Below are 15,976 nucleotides of genomic sequence, written 5' to 3'. Positions count from 1 at the left end.
ATAAATCTGTGGGTTTATTTGCTCATTTATTCCATATATCCTTCGTAAGTATCTACTATGTGTCAAACCCTATGGAGGGCATTGGGACGACGAGGAAAATGAGACATGGTTCCCGCTGTCTAGGAACTGAGAAGAGTTCAGTAGGGAGACAGGTAAGTGATCAGGCATATCCTGCAAGAGTCTTAAGAATGTTTGGCACCTCGGCCAGCGTCTGGCATAGTGTATGCGTTCAAATATTTGTAGAAGGAATGCTGAATGAATGACGTGGAAGCACATAGTAGGGACTCCTACCCCAGGCTCAGTGGCGGTAAGTGCAGGGTATTTAAAATACATACCATGTATCAATATGCCAAACTATCGTGCTCATGTGGAGAGGAGTCTGGAGGAACAGACATATACTTCACACCATGATGGCACTAAACAATAAATCTGTACTTTCTTGGAAAATTTACATAGCTAGGACACTCTATTCCGCAAAATACCAGTTACCCAAAGTCTTAGGCATCTGAAGTGAAGTTATTTACTTTAATTAACACAGTCTCCTTGGCACGCTTGCTTAAGAATGCACAATCAAGTGCCATTTGGTTATAATGGGAAAGAAGAAATATACAAACCTTTCTTCTCTTGCTTGTCTTTGCTCCTCTCTTTTGTCTAAATACTCTCGGCTGAAGGAAATATGCAGGAGAAACAAAATAAGAAAGGAAAAGAAAAGAATTAGATGCTCATGACATTGCCAAGAAATTATTGACAGTATATCATGAAGGACTCCAGTGCCTCATAAATGGAAAGTGGTTGTGTTGGACATATATATACATATGCATATATATACGTATATATGTATACATACACATACATATATACATATATATACACACATACTTTATATATGTTTATATATTTAGTACTTTATATATATTTAGTACTTTAAAAGTACTAAATATAATGGATTTCCTATAAAAGCACAGGGATGAGAATGGGGAGACTCTACAATTGAAGAAAGGAGAATTTAGATGTATATGGGGGAGAAAGGAGAAGAAAATACTTTTAAAAATGTCAAACAACAGACAAGTAACATATGACAATTACAAGCAAGCAAAAAGTTTTCAGAGACGATTAATGTCCAGTCAAGGCTCCACAACTCCTGGTAGGCTCCACAACTCCTGTCTCAAAGAACTAAATCTGGGTGGGTCCAGGCATCTTGGCCATTTTGTGTTGTACTCTGCAGTTTGGACATCATTCCACAATGCAGGCTTCTTTCTCTGCATCCTTCACATTCCCAGTTTCTATGCAGGGATCATGGGAGGCTCTTACTTTCTACATTTTCTTGTTTGCACTCACAAGAGGCCAAACTTCATCCAATTTTAATGTGTGTTGTTCTGTTCCTGCTGCTGAGATGCCAGCTTGAATCTAAGTTTAAGACTTAAGATCAGCCGCTTCTCAGTAGAACACTTATTCTCCTGAAAAATTATGAATTCATGGTTTTCTAAACTGGACCTCACAGTGTGGTTGAATATTATCCCCCTTCATGCACTGATGAAGGGGACAGTAAGAGCAATTAAAGCAGATTAGGAGAAGGAGAAAATGCAGCAAAGACCCAGATTTGTTATCATTAGTAAGCACCTGTCCTCATCACTTTCCATATTAGAAATAATACATCCCATAACACAGGAAGCTAAAGATCATATTCAACAGATAAGGATGCTTATCTTTAGTAATAATTTAATAATAACATATTATAAGGATGCTTATCTTTAATAACAATTTAGTAATAATAACAACAGATAAGGATGCTTAAGGGAAAAAGTACAAGAAGACTGAGTAACTTAAATAAATTAATAAAATGGCTGAAGAAAGGTCAGCCATTTGGGTAATCCCAGGGAGAACTAGATAAAGCTTTTCCTATTTCTTTTTTTCAATTTCTTTTCATTCATATCCTAAGACTTTCAGGATGGAACTACAGTAATAATTAAAGCTGTATGTGGTCTGTCCTGATGATCAGGATTCCTTCTTGGACAGGGTTGTTGTGCCAGGATCTGTGTCGTAAATGAAAAGTGAGACCCACTTGGGACCAAAAGCAAATAGTGGATAGTTACAAGTACAGCATCTGCCTATATACATACATACATACAGCTTAATATATAGTATAATGCACTCCTGTCCTGTTCTTCTAGGGCTCTAACTATATGACTGTGAGCCATTCTCTTATTGCTCTATAGGTCCCTAAGAGACTATATTTTTTCCAATGTTTTGTTTCATTTTTTGGATTGGATAATATTTCTATTGTTCTATTTTCCAGTTTATTGACCCTTCCAAATTCTCTCATCTCCATTCTGCTATTGAACCCATCCAAAGAATTTTTCATTTTGATTACTGTATTTTTCAGTTCTCTAGGTATTTCCATTTGGTTCTTCTTTATAACTTCTATTTTCTTTACAGAGACTTATCGTCTCATAGTTTCAAAAGTATTTGCCTTTACATCTTAGAACATGTTTCTCGTAGCTGAAACTGATAATTTCTTTGTGTGATAATGACATCTATGTCCTTTTGTAGTTAGCCTATTTTGATTCTCTTTTCCTTCAAGATTCTCCTGGTTTCTTTGTGTGACAAGTTACTTTGGATTGCATTGAGAACATTTTAGATATTTTGAAAGGAGACTCCGGGTCTTACTTGAATTCTATGAAGAACCTTGTTTTCCTTTAGCAGACAATCAACTAGGTTAGGCTCAGCCTTCAAATTCCGACTGCCTTCTGACAATGGTTCCAATATTGGCTTAGTTTCCAAATATTTTTAATTTTCTCCAAATCAAGCCCCGGTGTGTACCCACCTAGTGGCCAGTCTGGGACCTGAGTGGTACTCCACCCTGTATGTTGCTCTCCAAGTCTGTGGCATGCTGTTTAGGTTTTAAGCCACATGTGCACAACTGGAGACAAGCTAGGAGTGCTCTCTTGATTACTCTGCTCTTTGTGACTTTCCTGTAATTTTCTGGCTTCCCTGGTTCCCCCTTCCTGCTCCTCTAGCCAAAAAGCTTGGGCTTTATTTTCTATGCTCTGCAGTAACTTCATCTGCACTCATCTGCAGTGTGTGTGTGTGGGGGGGGGGGGTCATTTCTCCCCAGCATTGTGCTCTGTAACAATATAGCTTCAAGGCTGGGGTAGGAAAGAAGGGCAAAATTATGAAAAAACAAAAAAACAAAAAAAAAACAACAACCCAGGACATTACTCCTGTTTCTCTTAGGACCTCTATTTCCTGCTCCTTGGTCCAGAAAGAGAGGCCTTCTCTTCGAGTTTCTCAGTTCACACTTAATATGTGTTTCTGGGTTTTAGGATACTTCTGAGGACACACCAGGTGACAGTGGAGGAAAACAAGGCTACACTCACTGGCTTGGAACTTGGCAGACTAGCCTCTGTGCCCAGTTCACGTGCTCCCTTTCACAGTTCAGAATTTTCAGGTTCTGTTCAGGGTTTCTGGATGCATTCAGTGATGTAGCAGGAGAAATGGGGACGATACATGTTCCATCTTCGCCCGAACTGGCACCCTGGTTTTTCCAACAAAATCTGTATATATGTAAACAAATCTCTGAATCTTCCACGTGTTTCAGCCAGATTCTCGGCTGCTACTTGGTGGCAAAATATGGAAATCTTTCAGAAAGTCCTGGCCAGGAAGGATTTCATCTGCTCCAGTGGTTTTACAAATTGGTCTTTCCAGATGTGACAACTTCCACAGTTATTTCATGAGAAATGGTGCAGACAGGTGTGGCATTTCCGTGTATAATTTGGGAAAAATCTCACAGCCCAGGATACGCCATGCAATCACAGTGGAGGGATGATGTTGGTTTACTTCATGCAGGCTGTTAGCCCAGCCTTACAAAAGCCAGGATTAGCATCTCACGCAAGACTTGGGAGATTTGTTTCCATGTAATAGAGTTACGGTTAAGGCAACTTCATAATTCCCCTTATATTTTGACCATTTCTACAATTACACATATGATCCTGGGTTCTGAAAAAACATTTTTTCCCCCAAGATTTTTATTTATTTATTTATTTGATAGAGATTGAGAGAGAGAGAGAGAACACAAGCAAGGGGAGCTGCGGTCAGAGGGAGACGGAGAAGCAGACTCCCCGTCAAGCAGAGAGCCCGATGCAGGGCTCGATTCCAGGATTCTGGGATCATGACCTGAGCCAAAGGCAACTGCTTAACCAACTGAGCCACCCAGGCACCCCCGAAAAAACATTATTGAACCCGTAAATCTTCACTGACAATGTTTTATACTTTTTTGTGGCTTTAAATGGGAGTAACTGAAGGGAATACTGTTTGCCAAAGAAATTAAACTGAGGAAACAGGAAGTGAAGATGGGGTGAGACATGAAAACAAGAAAGAACATAGAAGGTCTAGGAGAGATGACTGGGAAGATGACAAAGGGCGAGATTAGGAGGAGGAGAGGAAGCAGGGGAAGGAAGGAAGAAGGAATGAAATGTGTAAGCAAGTGTCCATAAAGCACCACACAGCATGAAGCTCAGGGAAGAGAAGCAGAAGGAGGTCGACCAGGAGGCTTGGAGAACAGGTGCACAGGCTGGAGCTGGAGGAGAAATGGGGTGACCCTGGATTCAGTGGGGGCAGACAGGCTGTGACACGAACACAGCCTTAGAGCTGGATGGAGCCCAGAGAAATCAGTGGGATAATGGACTGGGAGTAATCGGCAGAATGGCTTTCTCCTCCACAGGAGGAGAAATTATTGTTCAAAAAAAATATACTGAAGATTGTTACACAGGGCAAAGAAGCAAACCAGGAAGTGGAAAAAGCAATTTCTTTTGGCCTCCAATAGAATATGAATAAAACATGAGTAGCTTTAGGGGGAAATGACAAATTAAGTTAAGACAATTAGGCTCTCCGTCTTCAGGAAGGTCTGGATAAGACCATTTTAGATAATGGAGGCCCCCAAAATACACAAGTTCCTAATTGTATTTGGCTGGTTTTCTGTGCTTCCTGCCATTTGGTTAGAGGGAGAAGGCTATAACAAGCCAGAGCTAGCCCATTTCAGAAATGTCTTGCTGTTTCTTAAAAACAAGAGACCCAATCTAAAGCAAACATATTACTACCTAACCCTTCATACCGGTATTAATCATAGAGAACATGAGGGTATGTGCTTTAATTTTCAGTTTGTTAGTTAGAAAATCTTGAGATTCCTCTTACTTGAATTTGTTCCTTTCTTCCCGTTCTATCCTCTGCAACCTTTCTTCTCTCTCCTGCCGCCGCCGCTCTCTCTCTGCTGCCAGTGACTCTTGGTGCTGCCTAAAGGATGATGTGAGAAGACCACTCAGTGATGACCTAAAGATACAGAGTTAATGTTTTAGTGGCTTGACCCGTGATTAAAAGCACCCAAGTAGGAACCAGCCAGACTTCAGTTAGAATTGAGGGTCTGGCCCACTGGTACCTAGGTATCGCTGGGGGAAAATTACTGAGTATTTCAGGATCTTCATCTGTAAATGGAGGGAATTAACCCACTTCATGTGCTGAAAGGACAAGAAGATGGTAATGTATATAAATCACTAAGCACCATGCTTGGCATAGAAGCAGTCATCAATGGTGAGTGTTGTTATTCCCCCAAAAAATTCCAGTAATACACACAACATATAAATACAGGCTCATCCTCTCTCCATCCTCCCCTCCATCCTCTCTCTCTTTACAGAGAGATACACACATATTTTAAACCTGTCTATGGAAAGACTTTATGGAACCGACATTCAATGTAAAGCCGTTTTCTTACTCAGCCATCAATTTAAAAAAATGAAATCTTGACATTTGCAAAGACATGGATGGAACTAGAGGGTATTATGCTAAGCAAAATACATCAGTCAGAGAAAGACAACTATCATATGCTCTCAATCATATGTGGAATTTAAAAAATAAAATGGAAGATTATGGGGGAAGGGAGGGAAAAATAAAATAAGACAAAATCAGAGAGGGAGATAAACCATAAGAGACTCTTGACTATAGGAAGCAAACTGAGGGTTGCTAAAGGGGAGGGCATGGGGGAATGGGGTAACTGGGTGAGGGACATTCATTACATGATGTAGTAAGTACTAGGTGTTATATACAACTGATCAATCACTGACCTCTACCTCTGAAACCAATAATACAGTATATGTTCATTGAATTGAAATAAAATAAAAATCTATCTATCTATCTTTATGAAAAAAACTGTTTTCTATTTTACATATACTAGAAATATATTTTAGTGTACACCAGATTCGCAATATACGCCCTCAAAATAAATAACTGTGTCATCTTAAAACAGGTGTTGGGATAACAGATGAAGAGAAAAAGACCCAGCAATGGTCCAATGGTCTGAAATCTGATTGGAATTAAGGAAATTTCATTATATGTCAAGAAGCATCCAAGAACAGACAGCATGTTCAAAGGACTTGACTCTTGGAGATACCACACAATCTGGAGTGCCCACCGAAGATGGCCTTCTGGGGACAGCCAGCTGTGGGAGGCTTCAGTGAGGGATCACAGGATTGGGGATCCCAGCAAATGTTAAGTCAGGAGAATGGGTGGGAAAAAGGAAAATTATGTAAGTACATGAAAAATAAGGAAGGGAGACTGTCGGGAAGAGGAGTCTGTTGGACCTCTGGATAATGGAAAAACAAATCTGCATAAACAATGAGGCCTTAATCTATTGAAAAAAATTCCAAAAGTAAGATACGACTATTTCTGAAATATTGATTGAGTGAAATCCTACTTCAATTCAGTGAAAACATGCTGCCTGGTGGAGAACACAAGGGTTCTTAGCACGGGAAAAAGATACAACTCTGATATTACTTATATTCTGCCATAAGTCCCACAGCCATTCTCCACAGAGGAGGGGAGTGGCCTCTGGCTCTCTTTCAGTGGGGGCAGATGTAGAGGGAAGAAACGGCCATTCCTGATAGCTCCAGGAAGGGAGCCACTACACCCTATACTCCAGGCCCACTAGGGAGCTAGACATCAGCCCTGGACATTCAGGCATGTATAGAATTGGATTTCTCCTTCACATAAATGAAGTCCAGACTATCTTGCTTAAGTTGCTATTATTTATTTTTCTGTTACACGCCACTAAATCTAAGCCAAGGGTGACCAGGTTTACCATACCTCTCATACAGGGATTGACAGAAATTTGTTACGGACAGGATGGATTTTTGGACTTGAATTAATAAGTTTAACATAACAAATGAACATAATACACCCAATGCCCCAAGTTAAAGAAGACACATTCGTCTCAAATACACAGACACTGTCCACTCACTGACCACCGATCCTGCCACAAAGCTCATAAAGAAATAACAAAAACTGGTTTCATATGGGCTACCTTCTTAACCACAATGCAACTGAATTGAACAGAAGAAGGTAAAATTTAAAAATTTTAAATTTGTAACAATTTAAATTGTAAACACTTCTAAGTAACTTGGGCCAAAGAAGAAACACACAGAAAATATTCAAAGGCTACTATAATGAAAAAGCTATATATCAAGATTTATAGGATGCTTCTATAGTAGTACTTAGAAGGAGATTTATTGCCTGCAGTGTTTATATTAGAAAAGAAGTTAACTCAATAATCTGAAAAGCAACAGTAGAATAAATTCAAAGAAGACAAAAGAAAGGAAATAAAGGTATGAACAAAGATGAATGAAAGAGAGAAATTAAGATACAGAGGAAATCAACAAAATCTGGGGTTCCTCAGTGGCTCAGGGGGTTAAGCCTCTGCCTCCAGCTAAGGTCATGATCCCAAGGTCCCGGGATCGAACCCCACATCAGGTTCTCTGCTCAGTGTGGGGCCTGATTCCTCCTCTCTCTCTGCCTGCTTCTCTGCCTACTTGTAATCTCTCTGTCAAAAAAATAAAGAAAATCTTTAAAAAAAATCTTGTAAAAAAAATCAAAGCTGATTTATAATTTTTTACATAATAATAAATACATTCTGTCAAAATTGTTCAAGAAATAAACAATATTCAAGAATCGCACCTAGATACAACTATGGATATTAGAGGAGACAAAAATAATTATGAGAAAATGAGAAATTTTTATGACAGTATGTTTGGAAACTTTGACGAAATAGATGATTTTCTAAAAATAACTTACTAAGTCTGACTGAGGAAGGAATATTTAAGAAAGCTTTGTTAACCTTAACAAATTGAACCAATTAGTTACAGATACATCCATACACACCAAAGTGAAACAAACAAAAAAATCCCCACAAGTCTCAGACTTTTTAAAGTATTTTCTATAAGATAATCAGAGAAGACCTCTTTTTACTCATACACAGTTTCAGAGAATATAAAGAACAAGCTCCCAGCTCATATTATGTGATTAGTAGTACTCTGACACAAAACCCAAACAAGAACAGTATGAAGATAGAAACTTATATACTGACTGCAAATATAAACACTGCTGCAAAGTCTGAAACAAAATCACGTTTTGTCTGTCCAATGAATGCAAGGATGTTTAAGATGTAAAAATCAACGACTGTAATTTACCAAATTAATAGATACAGGAGAAAAACCATGACTATCTCTATAGATGCAGAAAAAGCTTTAAATGCAACACTCACTTGTTATTAGAAAAACAACAACAACTTCAGAAAGCTTAGGATTGGAGAGCACTGTCTTAACCTGACAATGGGTATTTAACAAAAATTTTTTTAAAACTATGGTAAACATTCCTCAATCCTGGAACATTAAGAGCCTCTTAATGTTAGAATTGTTCAATCAGTGGTGAAGTGATGGGCTATATAACAATTGGACTATCAGCCACATAAAACAAAACATCATTAGACCTTCCACATACCAAACACAAAATAATTTCTAGGAGTTTAAGTGGAAAATGTAAAAAGCAAAACTTTGCAATGTTTGATCTCAAGAAGGAACTTTAATACCAGAAACCAAAAAGGGCAATCAAACAGGAAAAACTTGATACATTTATATATTTTAACATTTGAAATTTGTACTCATTTAAAGAGTATTTAAGAATAAAGAAAAGCCACCACCTAGGAGGAGCTACTTGTAACACATATAAACCACAAAGGATTAGTATACATACAACAAAAAGAACCACTCCACATCAGAAAAAAAGAAACTACTCTGTGGAAAAAAGTGAACCAAAAATAATGGACATTTTGTGCCAGAGTGTTGGTGGTATAGTGGTTAGCATAGCTGCCTTCCAAAAAATAATGGACATTTTGCTGAGTAAGAAAATTAATGGCCAATAAATATACAAATGATGCTCATCTCATCTTTACTAGAAATGAGGGGAAAAGAATGCAAGTTAAAACCATAGTGATATATATTGTTTGAGATGTCTCAGATTGCAGGTTGACAAAAAATAAGAAAGTAGTTGGAAGAATATGAATAGCAAGCTATATTTCTGTGAAATTTAAAGATATGCAAAGCAAAATCATACATGTACAGAATATATATATATACAGAAACAATAAAACTAATTTCAGGTGGTCATCACCAGCAGAAGAAAAAAAAATCAAAGGGACAGGGGCTTCAATTTTATATATAATATTCTTTATAGTCCTAGAACTTTGTCATTATTGAAAATCTTCTGTAAACCTGGAATATATTTTTTGAAATCATTCTTTTGGTCTTTAAAAATAAAAGTTCTTCTTTTAATATCAAATATCTTTGAAGCCCTAAGTTAGCTAAACATTAAAAGTTAAGTCTAGGTGGGGAGGAGTCAAGATGGCGGAGAAGTAACAGGCTGAGACTACTTCAGGTAGCCGGAGATCAGCTAGATAGCTTATCTAAAGATTGCAAACACCTACAAATCCATCGGCAGATCGAAGAGAAGAAGAACAGCAATTCTAGAAACAGAAAAACAACCACTTTCTGAAAGGTAGGACTGGCGGAGACGTGAATCCAAAGCGAAGGGAAGATAGACCCTGGGGGGAGGGGCCGGCTCCTGGCAAGTGGCGGAGCAACGGAGCACAAAAACGGGACTTTTAAAAGTCTGTTCTACTGAGGGACATCGCTCCAGAGGCTAAACTGGGGCGAAGCCCACGCGGGGTCAGCGTGGCCTCAGGTCCCGCAGGGTCACAGAAGGATCGGGGGTGTCTGAGTGTCGCAGAGCTTGCGGGTATTGGAACGGGAAAGCCGCCTACAGAGACAGAGCCGACAGTAAGCTCGCAGCTCGGGGTTACCTTGAACCAGCCACAGGCTCGGTGAGCTCGGAGCGCGGCCGGAGGTCAGGCAGACGGGAGTAACTGGGCACTGTTCTCTGAGGGCGCACTGAGGAGTGGGGCCCTGGGCTCTCGGCTCCTCCGGGCCGGAGACCAGGAGGCCGCCATTTGTATTCCCGTCCTCCGGAACTCTAGGGAAAGCGCTCAGGGAACAAAAGCTCCTGAAAGCAAACCTGAGCGGATTACTCAGCCCGGCCCCGGGTAAGGGTGGTGCAATTCCGCCTGGGGCAAAGAGACTGGAGAATCACTACACCAGGCCCCTCCCCCAGAAGATCAACAAGAAATCCAGCCAAGACCAAGTTCACCTACCAAGGAGTGCGGTTTCAATACCAAGGAGAGCAGCAGAATTCCAGAGGAGGAGAAAGCAAAGCACGAAACTCATGGCTTTCTCCCTGTGATTTTTTTTTTAGTCTTGCAGTTAATTTAATTTTTTTCTTTTTTTTTTTTTCTTTTTTTCTCCCTTTGGGGTAATTTTTTTTTTAAATTTTTACCATTTTTTAACGTTTTTTAACTAGTTTATCTAATATATGTATTTTTTCTTTTTTATATTTTTCTTTATTCGTTTTCTTTTTTTTTAATTCTTTTCTTTTTTTTTTTCTCTTTTTTTTTTCTTTCTTCCTTTTTGAACCTCTTTTAATCCCCTTTCTCCCCCCTCACGATTTGGGATCTCTTCTGATTTGGTTAAAGCATATTTTCCTGGGGTTGTTGCCACCCTTTTATTATTTTACTTGCTCCTTCATATACCCTTATCTGGGCAAAATGACAAGACGGAAAAATTCACCACAAAAAAAAAGAACAAGAGGCAGTACCGAAGGCTAGGGACCTAATCAATACAGACATTCCCTTTCTGGAGAAATAAAAGAACTAAAATCTAACCAAGTTGAAATCAAAAAAGCTATTAATGAGGTGCAATAAAAAATGGAGGCTCTCACTGCTAGGATAAATGAGGCAGAAGAAAGAATTAGTGATATAGAAGACCAAATGACAGAGAATAAAGAAGCTGAGCAAAAGAGGGACAAACAGCTACTGGACCACGAGGGGAGAATTCGAGAGATAAGTGACACCATAAGATGAAACAACATTAGAATAATTGGGATTCCAGAAGAAGAAGAAAGAGAGAGGGGAGCAGAAGGTATACTGGAGAGAATTATTGGGGAGAATTTCCCCAATATGGCAAAGGGAACGAGCATCAAAATTCAGGAGGTTCAGAGAACACCCCTCAAAATCAGTAAGAATAGGCCCACACCCCGTCACCTAATAGTAAAATTCACAAGTCTTAATGACAAAGAGAAAATCCTGAAAGCAGCCCGGGAAAAGAAGTCTGTAACATACAATGGTAAAAATATTAGATTGGCAGCTGACTTATCCACAGAGACCTGGCAGGCCAGAAAGAGCTGGCATGATATTTTCAGAGCACTAAATGAGAAAAACATGCAGCCAAGAATACTATATCCAGCTAGGCTATCATTGAAAATAAAAGGAGAGATTAAAAGCTTCCAGGACAAACAAAAACTGAAAGAATTTGCAAACACCAAACCAGCTCTACAGGAAATCTTGAAAGGGGTCCTCTAAGCAAAGAGAGAGCCTACAAGTGGTAGATCAGAAAGGAACAGAGACCATATACAGTAACAGTCACCTTACAGGCAATACAATGGCACTAAATTCATATCTCTCAATAGTTACCCTGAATGTTAATGGGCTAAATGCCCCTGTCAAAAGACACAGGGTATCAGAATGGATAAAAAAACAAAATCCATCTATATGTTGCCTCCAAGAAACTCATTTTTAAGCCCGAAGACACCTCCAGATTTAAAGTGAGGGGGTGGAAAAGAATTTACCATGCTAATGGACTTCAGAAGAAAGCAGGAGTGGCAATCCTTATATTAGATCAATTAGATTTTAAGCCAAAGACTATAATAAGAGATGAGGAAGGACACTATATCATACTTAAAGGGTCTGTCCAACAAAAAGTTAAGTCTAGTTCCAGAATTTTATTTATTTTTTTAAAGATTTTATTTATTTACTTGAGAGAAACCAAGAGAGAGAACACAAGTGAGGGAGAGGGAGAAGCAGGCTCCCTGCCAAGCAAAGACTCCGATGTGGGACATGGTCCCAGGACTCTGGGATCATAACCTGAGCCAAAGGCAGATGCTTAACCACCTGAGCCACCCAGATGCCCCTAGTTCCAGTATTTTAAAACAAAAAGTAAGGTACTCTACAGAGAATTATTTTAGGGACTATTTTTCCCCTACATGGGGAATTTGAATCCAGCCCAGCTTCCCAGCCTGTTCTGTGTGGTTGTTTGTTAAACCCCAGCAGCTTTACCTTCTGAGTTCTCTTTTCAGAGGCAAGACATAGGAGCGAATTAGGTGGTCTGGGCTCTTGGATGAAGTGCGAGACAAGGACCCTGCCAGTCCCCCCTTATACTTCTGACTTTAGTTTGTTCTCCTAAGTGTTTCCGCTTATTTCAGGGAAAACTTAATACATAAGTTACTAGTGGGCCATTAGTGACTGCTAATGAAGTCCTGTGAAGCTTCTCTGTAGCCTACCGTAACATAATTTCCTTATGTCAGCTGTATTAGAGCCTATATAAAATTAAAGTAGCATCAGAACTTGAGAAAGTTAAGGACGGTCCAGTTTAGTCAAATGGATAGGCCATTCCTTTTTGCAGACTGTACTCGTGCCCACTTGGACCTTGTAAGGAGCCTTCTCATAGTGACTCTCTGGTCCGCACACAGCAATAGCACTGTCAGGCAGCATTAATGATACGTGATGTCTCCTTCCTTAATAATTTCCATTTGGAAAGAATTGAAACGTGAGCTGTTAACTCAAAGCAATGCAGAATGGTTCCTCTTTTCTGGAAATGGAACAAAATGCCTTGAACAACTCAAGATCCATTCTCTTGAGCACCCTAATACTGATCCCTGTAGCAGGAAGGGAGAATAAAAAGACACACACACACCCCTGCCCCCACCATGAGCTTTTCTTTTTCTTTTCTTTTCTTTCCTTTTTTTTTTTTTTTTTAATTTGACAGACAGAGATCACAAGTAAGCAGAGAAGCAGGCAGAGAGAGAGGGAGGAAGCAGGTTCCCTGCTGAGCAGAGATTCCCAATGCGGGGCTCGATCCCAGAACCCTGGCATCATGACCTAAGCCGAAGGCAGAGTCTTTAACCCACTGAGCCACCCAGATGCCCCCACCATGAGCTTTTCTGTCCTAGATGCATATAAACCACTTTGGTCATACTGGAAACAAAAGTCTAGAAACATAAAATTAATAAATTAAATTTCCGTAGGTCTGGATAAGCCAACATGTAAGAATATACACTTGGTCTTGTAAATCCTGTTTCTGGAAATGGGCTTAACCTATAATATCAATGTTGGACTGCATCCAGACCATACAAGGAGGACTATCCCAACTCATTCCTTAAAAAACAAAAAAACAAACAAAAAGCCCCCTAACACCCAAATACCAGAATTCAAGCTAGTATGGTAAGTTCTTCTCCTTATAAAGGCATCTTTAACAGATTTTTATCTTTCATATTAAGTTTTCCAGGAAAAAGACCTACAGTGATTGGAAGTTGCTGTGATGTTTAACCTTGGCTGATGTGAGGGCCAGCTATGGCAGAAAGGAATGAGTGCAAGGCTTACAGAAAACCTGAGCACGGCCAATCATTGAGCACCTGTGAGCCCAGTTCACTTGTTTGTAAAATGGTGGTAATACTACTTGCCACTCATGAAGCACTGTCAGGTTAACACGAGTGTAGGTATGGATTTGCTCAGAACAGCATCTGGGACACAATAGTACATGCCACATCTCATTTTATGTGGAGAGCCTAAAATCTCTGAACGCAGGGGAGAAGTCAAGCTGCCATCGCCAAGGCTAGATCTGGAATAGGACCCTGGCAATTCCAGGCTGAGAGGCAAGAGCGGGCTGGGGGTTTGATCTGAACCTTCCCGCAGCGGTTTCCAGCCGACTGAGTCACCGGGACGGCGCGCCACCCCGGAACGCAGCTGGAAAGCTGAAGTCATGTTAGTTACACCCGAGGCAACTGCAACTGAGTGAAGCCACCTAAGAATGCAGGTGGAGAGGAGCCAGAAAGAGGTTTTGCAACCGAGCGGATGATAGACTCTGAGGGAGAGGAATTGCAATATTTAATCTTGGCCATACCAGGCCCCGGGGGCTGCCCCAGAAACCCATCTGGTTAAAGCCTCCCCCGCCAGTATGTCTGAAACAGGAATTCCATTTCACTGAAATGGGGCTGGTAATAAGAGTTACCATTTATGGAGACAATACTGTGTGGCAATGCTTTTATGTGAAGTGGTTCTTTTAAGCTGATGACCTCTTGCACAAAGTTCCCTTATTCTCCCCTTTATAGTTGAGGAAACAGGGGCCAGAGTCATCCCATTTCGGATATAGCAGAGCTGGGCATTTAAACAAGCCCGTTACCCCAGACCCCTAGTGTTGACTGATGTCTTAGAGAAAATTCAAGAGCAAGGAAGACGTTTCATCTCATTTTATGAGGCCAGAGGTACTCTGGTGTACAACCATTTTAGAAGACAGCTCAGCAATTTCTTAAGAAACTAAACAAGCTCCTACCATAGGACTCGGCCATTTCATTTCTAGGCATTTAACCAAGAGAAATGAAAGCACATTTCCATTCCAAGACTTGCAAACAAATGCTCATAGCCAAAATTTGGAAACAACTCAAATGTCCATCAACAGGTAAACAGATAAACTGTGGTATATTTATACAATGGAGTACTAGTCAGCAATAAAAAGGACTGAAGAAGTATTTAAACGTAAAATACAATGAATGGATTTACAAGATGGTTATGCTAATTGAAAGAAGTCAACCCCTCCCTAAGAGTCCAGACAATGTGATTACATTTATATAAATGTCTAAAAAATGTAAACTAATCTATAATGATAGAAAGCAGACCCATTGTTGCTTGGGATGGGGGGCGGCAGCCATAATCACAGAAGGGTATGAGAACATGTCTGGGCTGACAGATATTTGCATTATCCCAATTGTGATAATTGTTTCACCTGCATATACATACATCAAAACTTCTGCTCAGCTTTTTTAGGTCAATTATTACTGTACAAGCTATTTAAACACACACACTCCTTTTGGTAAGTTGGAGTTAAGTCTTAATTGTAAGAGAAACAGATCTGAACATTTTTTATTAAAAAATTATCCCTGGTGATACAGTAACAGAAGTTCAACTAAGCTCACAAATTATCTGATATTTGACATGATCACTTAATTCACAAATAGATGATTTAATATGAAGATATAGAGATCAAAGAATAGTAATAAAATGGCAATTCGACAATGCATAACAGTGAGGTTGTCCTCACAGCTTGGCTATGAAATTGGGGGTCACCCGATCTAAGGATCACAGGAGAAGAGGTAATTCTTGGTCCTGCCTAGCTCTAGAAAGCATCTGCTTGCCCTGAAATGAGGAAATGATAATCTTCTTTCACACTTCCAGGCTACAACTCAGCTCTCAAAATGAAAGGAGCAAGCTCCAGAGGCAGCCCCAAGAAACAGGCAACTTTTCTCCATCATCACTGCTACGATACCGGAGACCTTAGCCATCAAAGACAGGGAGACGGGTTTAAGGCTTTTTTTTTTTTTTTTTTTGCTTTTCCCGGCTCTGTGGGTGTAGCTCTTCCATCTGCATTCTCTGAGGAGTGATATTTGCATTTCCTAGTGAGAGATCTCACCTAACTAGAAAGTGTTACGCATACTGTTC

The 15,976-nt window shown here is 39.9% G+C and overlaps 1 protein-coding gene across 10 annotated transcripts in view; it reads right to left on the bottom strand.

Annotated features, from left to right (window-relative positions):
- FHOD3 (formin homology 2 domain containing 3) overlaps positions 1 to 15,976 on the bottom strand; it is a 471,315-nt gene that overhangs the window by 88,107 nt on the left and 367,232 nt on the right. For 6 of the 10 annotated variants that reach the window (XM_059409488.1, XM_059409489.1, XM_059409493.1 and 3 more), the window contains 2 exons: positions 5,191 to 5,325; positions 615 to 665 (listed from right to left, as the gene is read on the bottom strand). In XM_059409488.1, the coding sequence (XP_059265471.1) occupies positions 615 to 665; positions 5,191 to 5,325 (186 nt within the window). The remainder of the gene's footprint in view (positions 1 to 614; positions 666 to 5,190; positions 5,326 to 15,976) is intronic. The other 4 variants (XM_059409490.1, XM_059409498.1, XM_059409491.1 and 1 more) reach the window with 2 other exon arrangements.

The sequence above is a fragment of the Mustela nigripes genome, chromosome 8 (assembly GCF_022355385.1).
Source record: "Mustela nigripes isolate SB6536 chromosome 8, MUSNIG.SB6536, whole genome shotgun sequence".
Taxonomy (NCBI): Eukaryota; Metazoa; Chordata; class Mammalia; order Carnivora; family Mustelidae; genus Mustela; species Mustela nigripes.
Note: the sequence above shows the minus strand (reverse complement) of the source record. Positions and strands in the feature narration are given on the sequence as shown.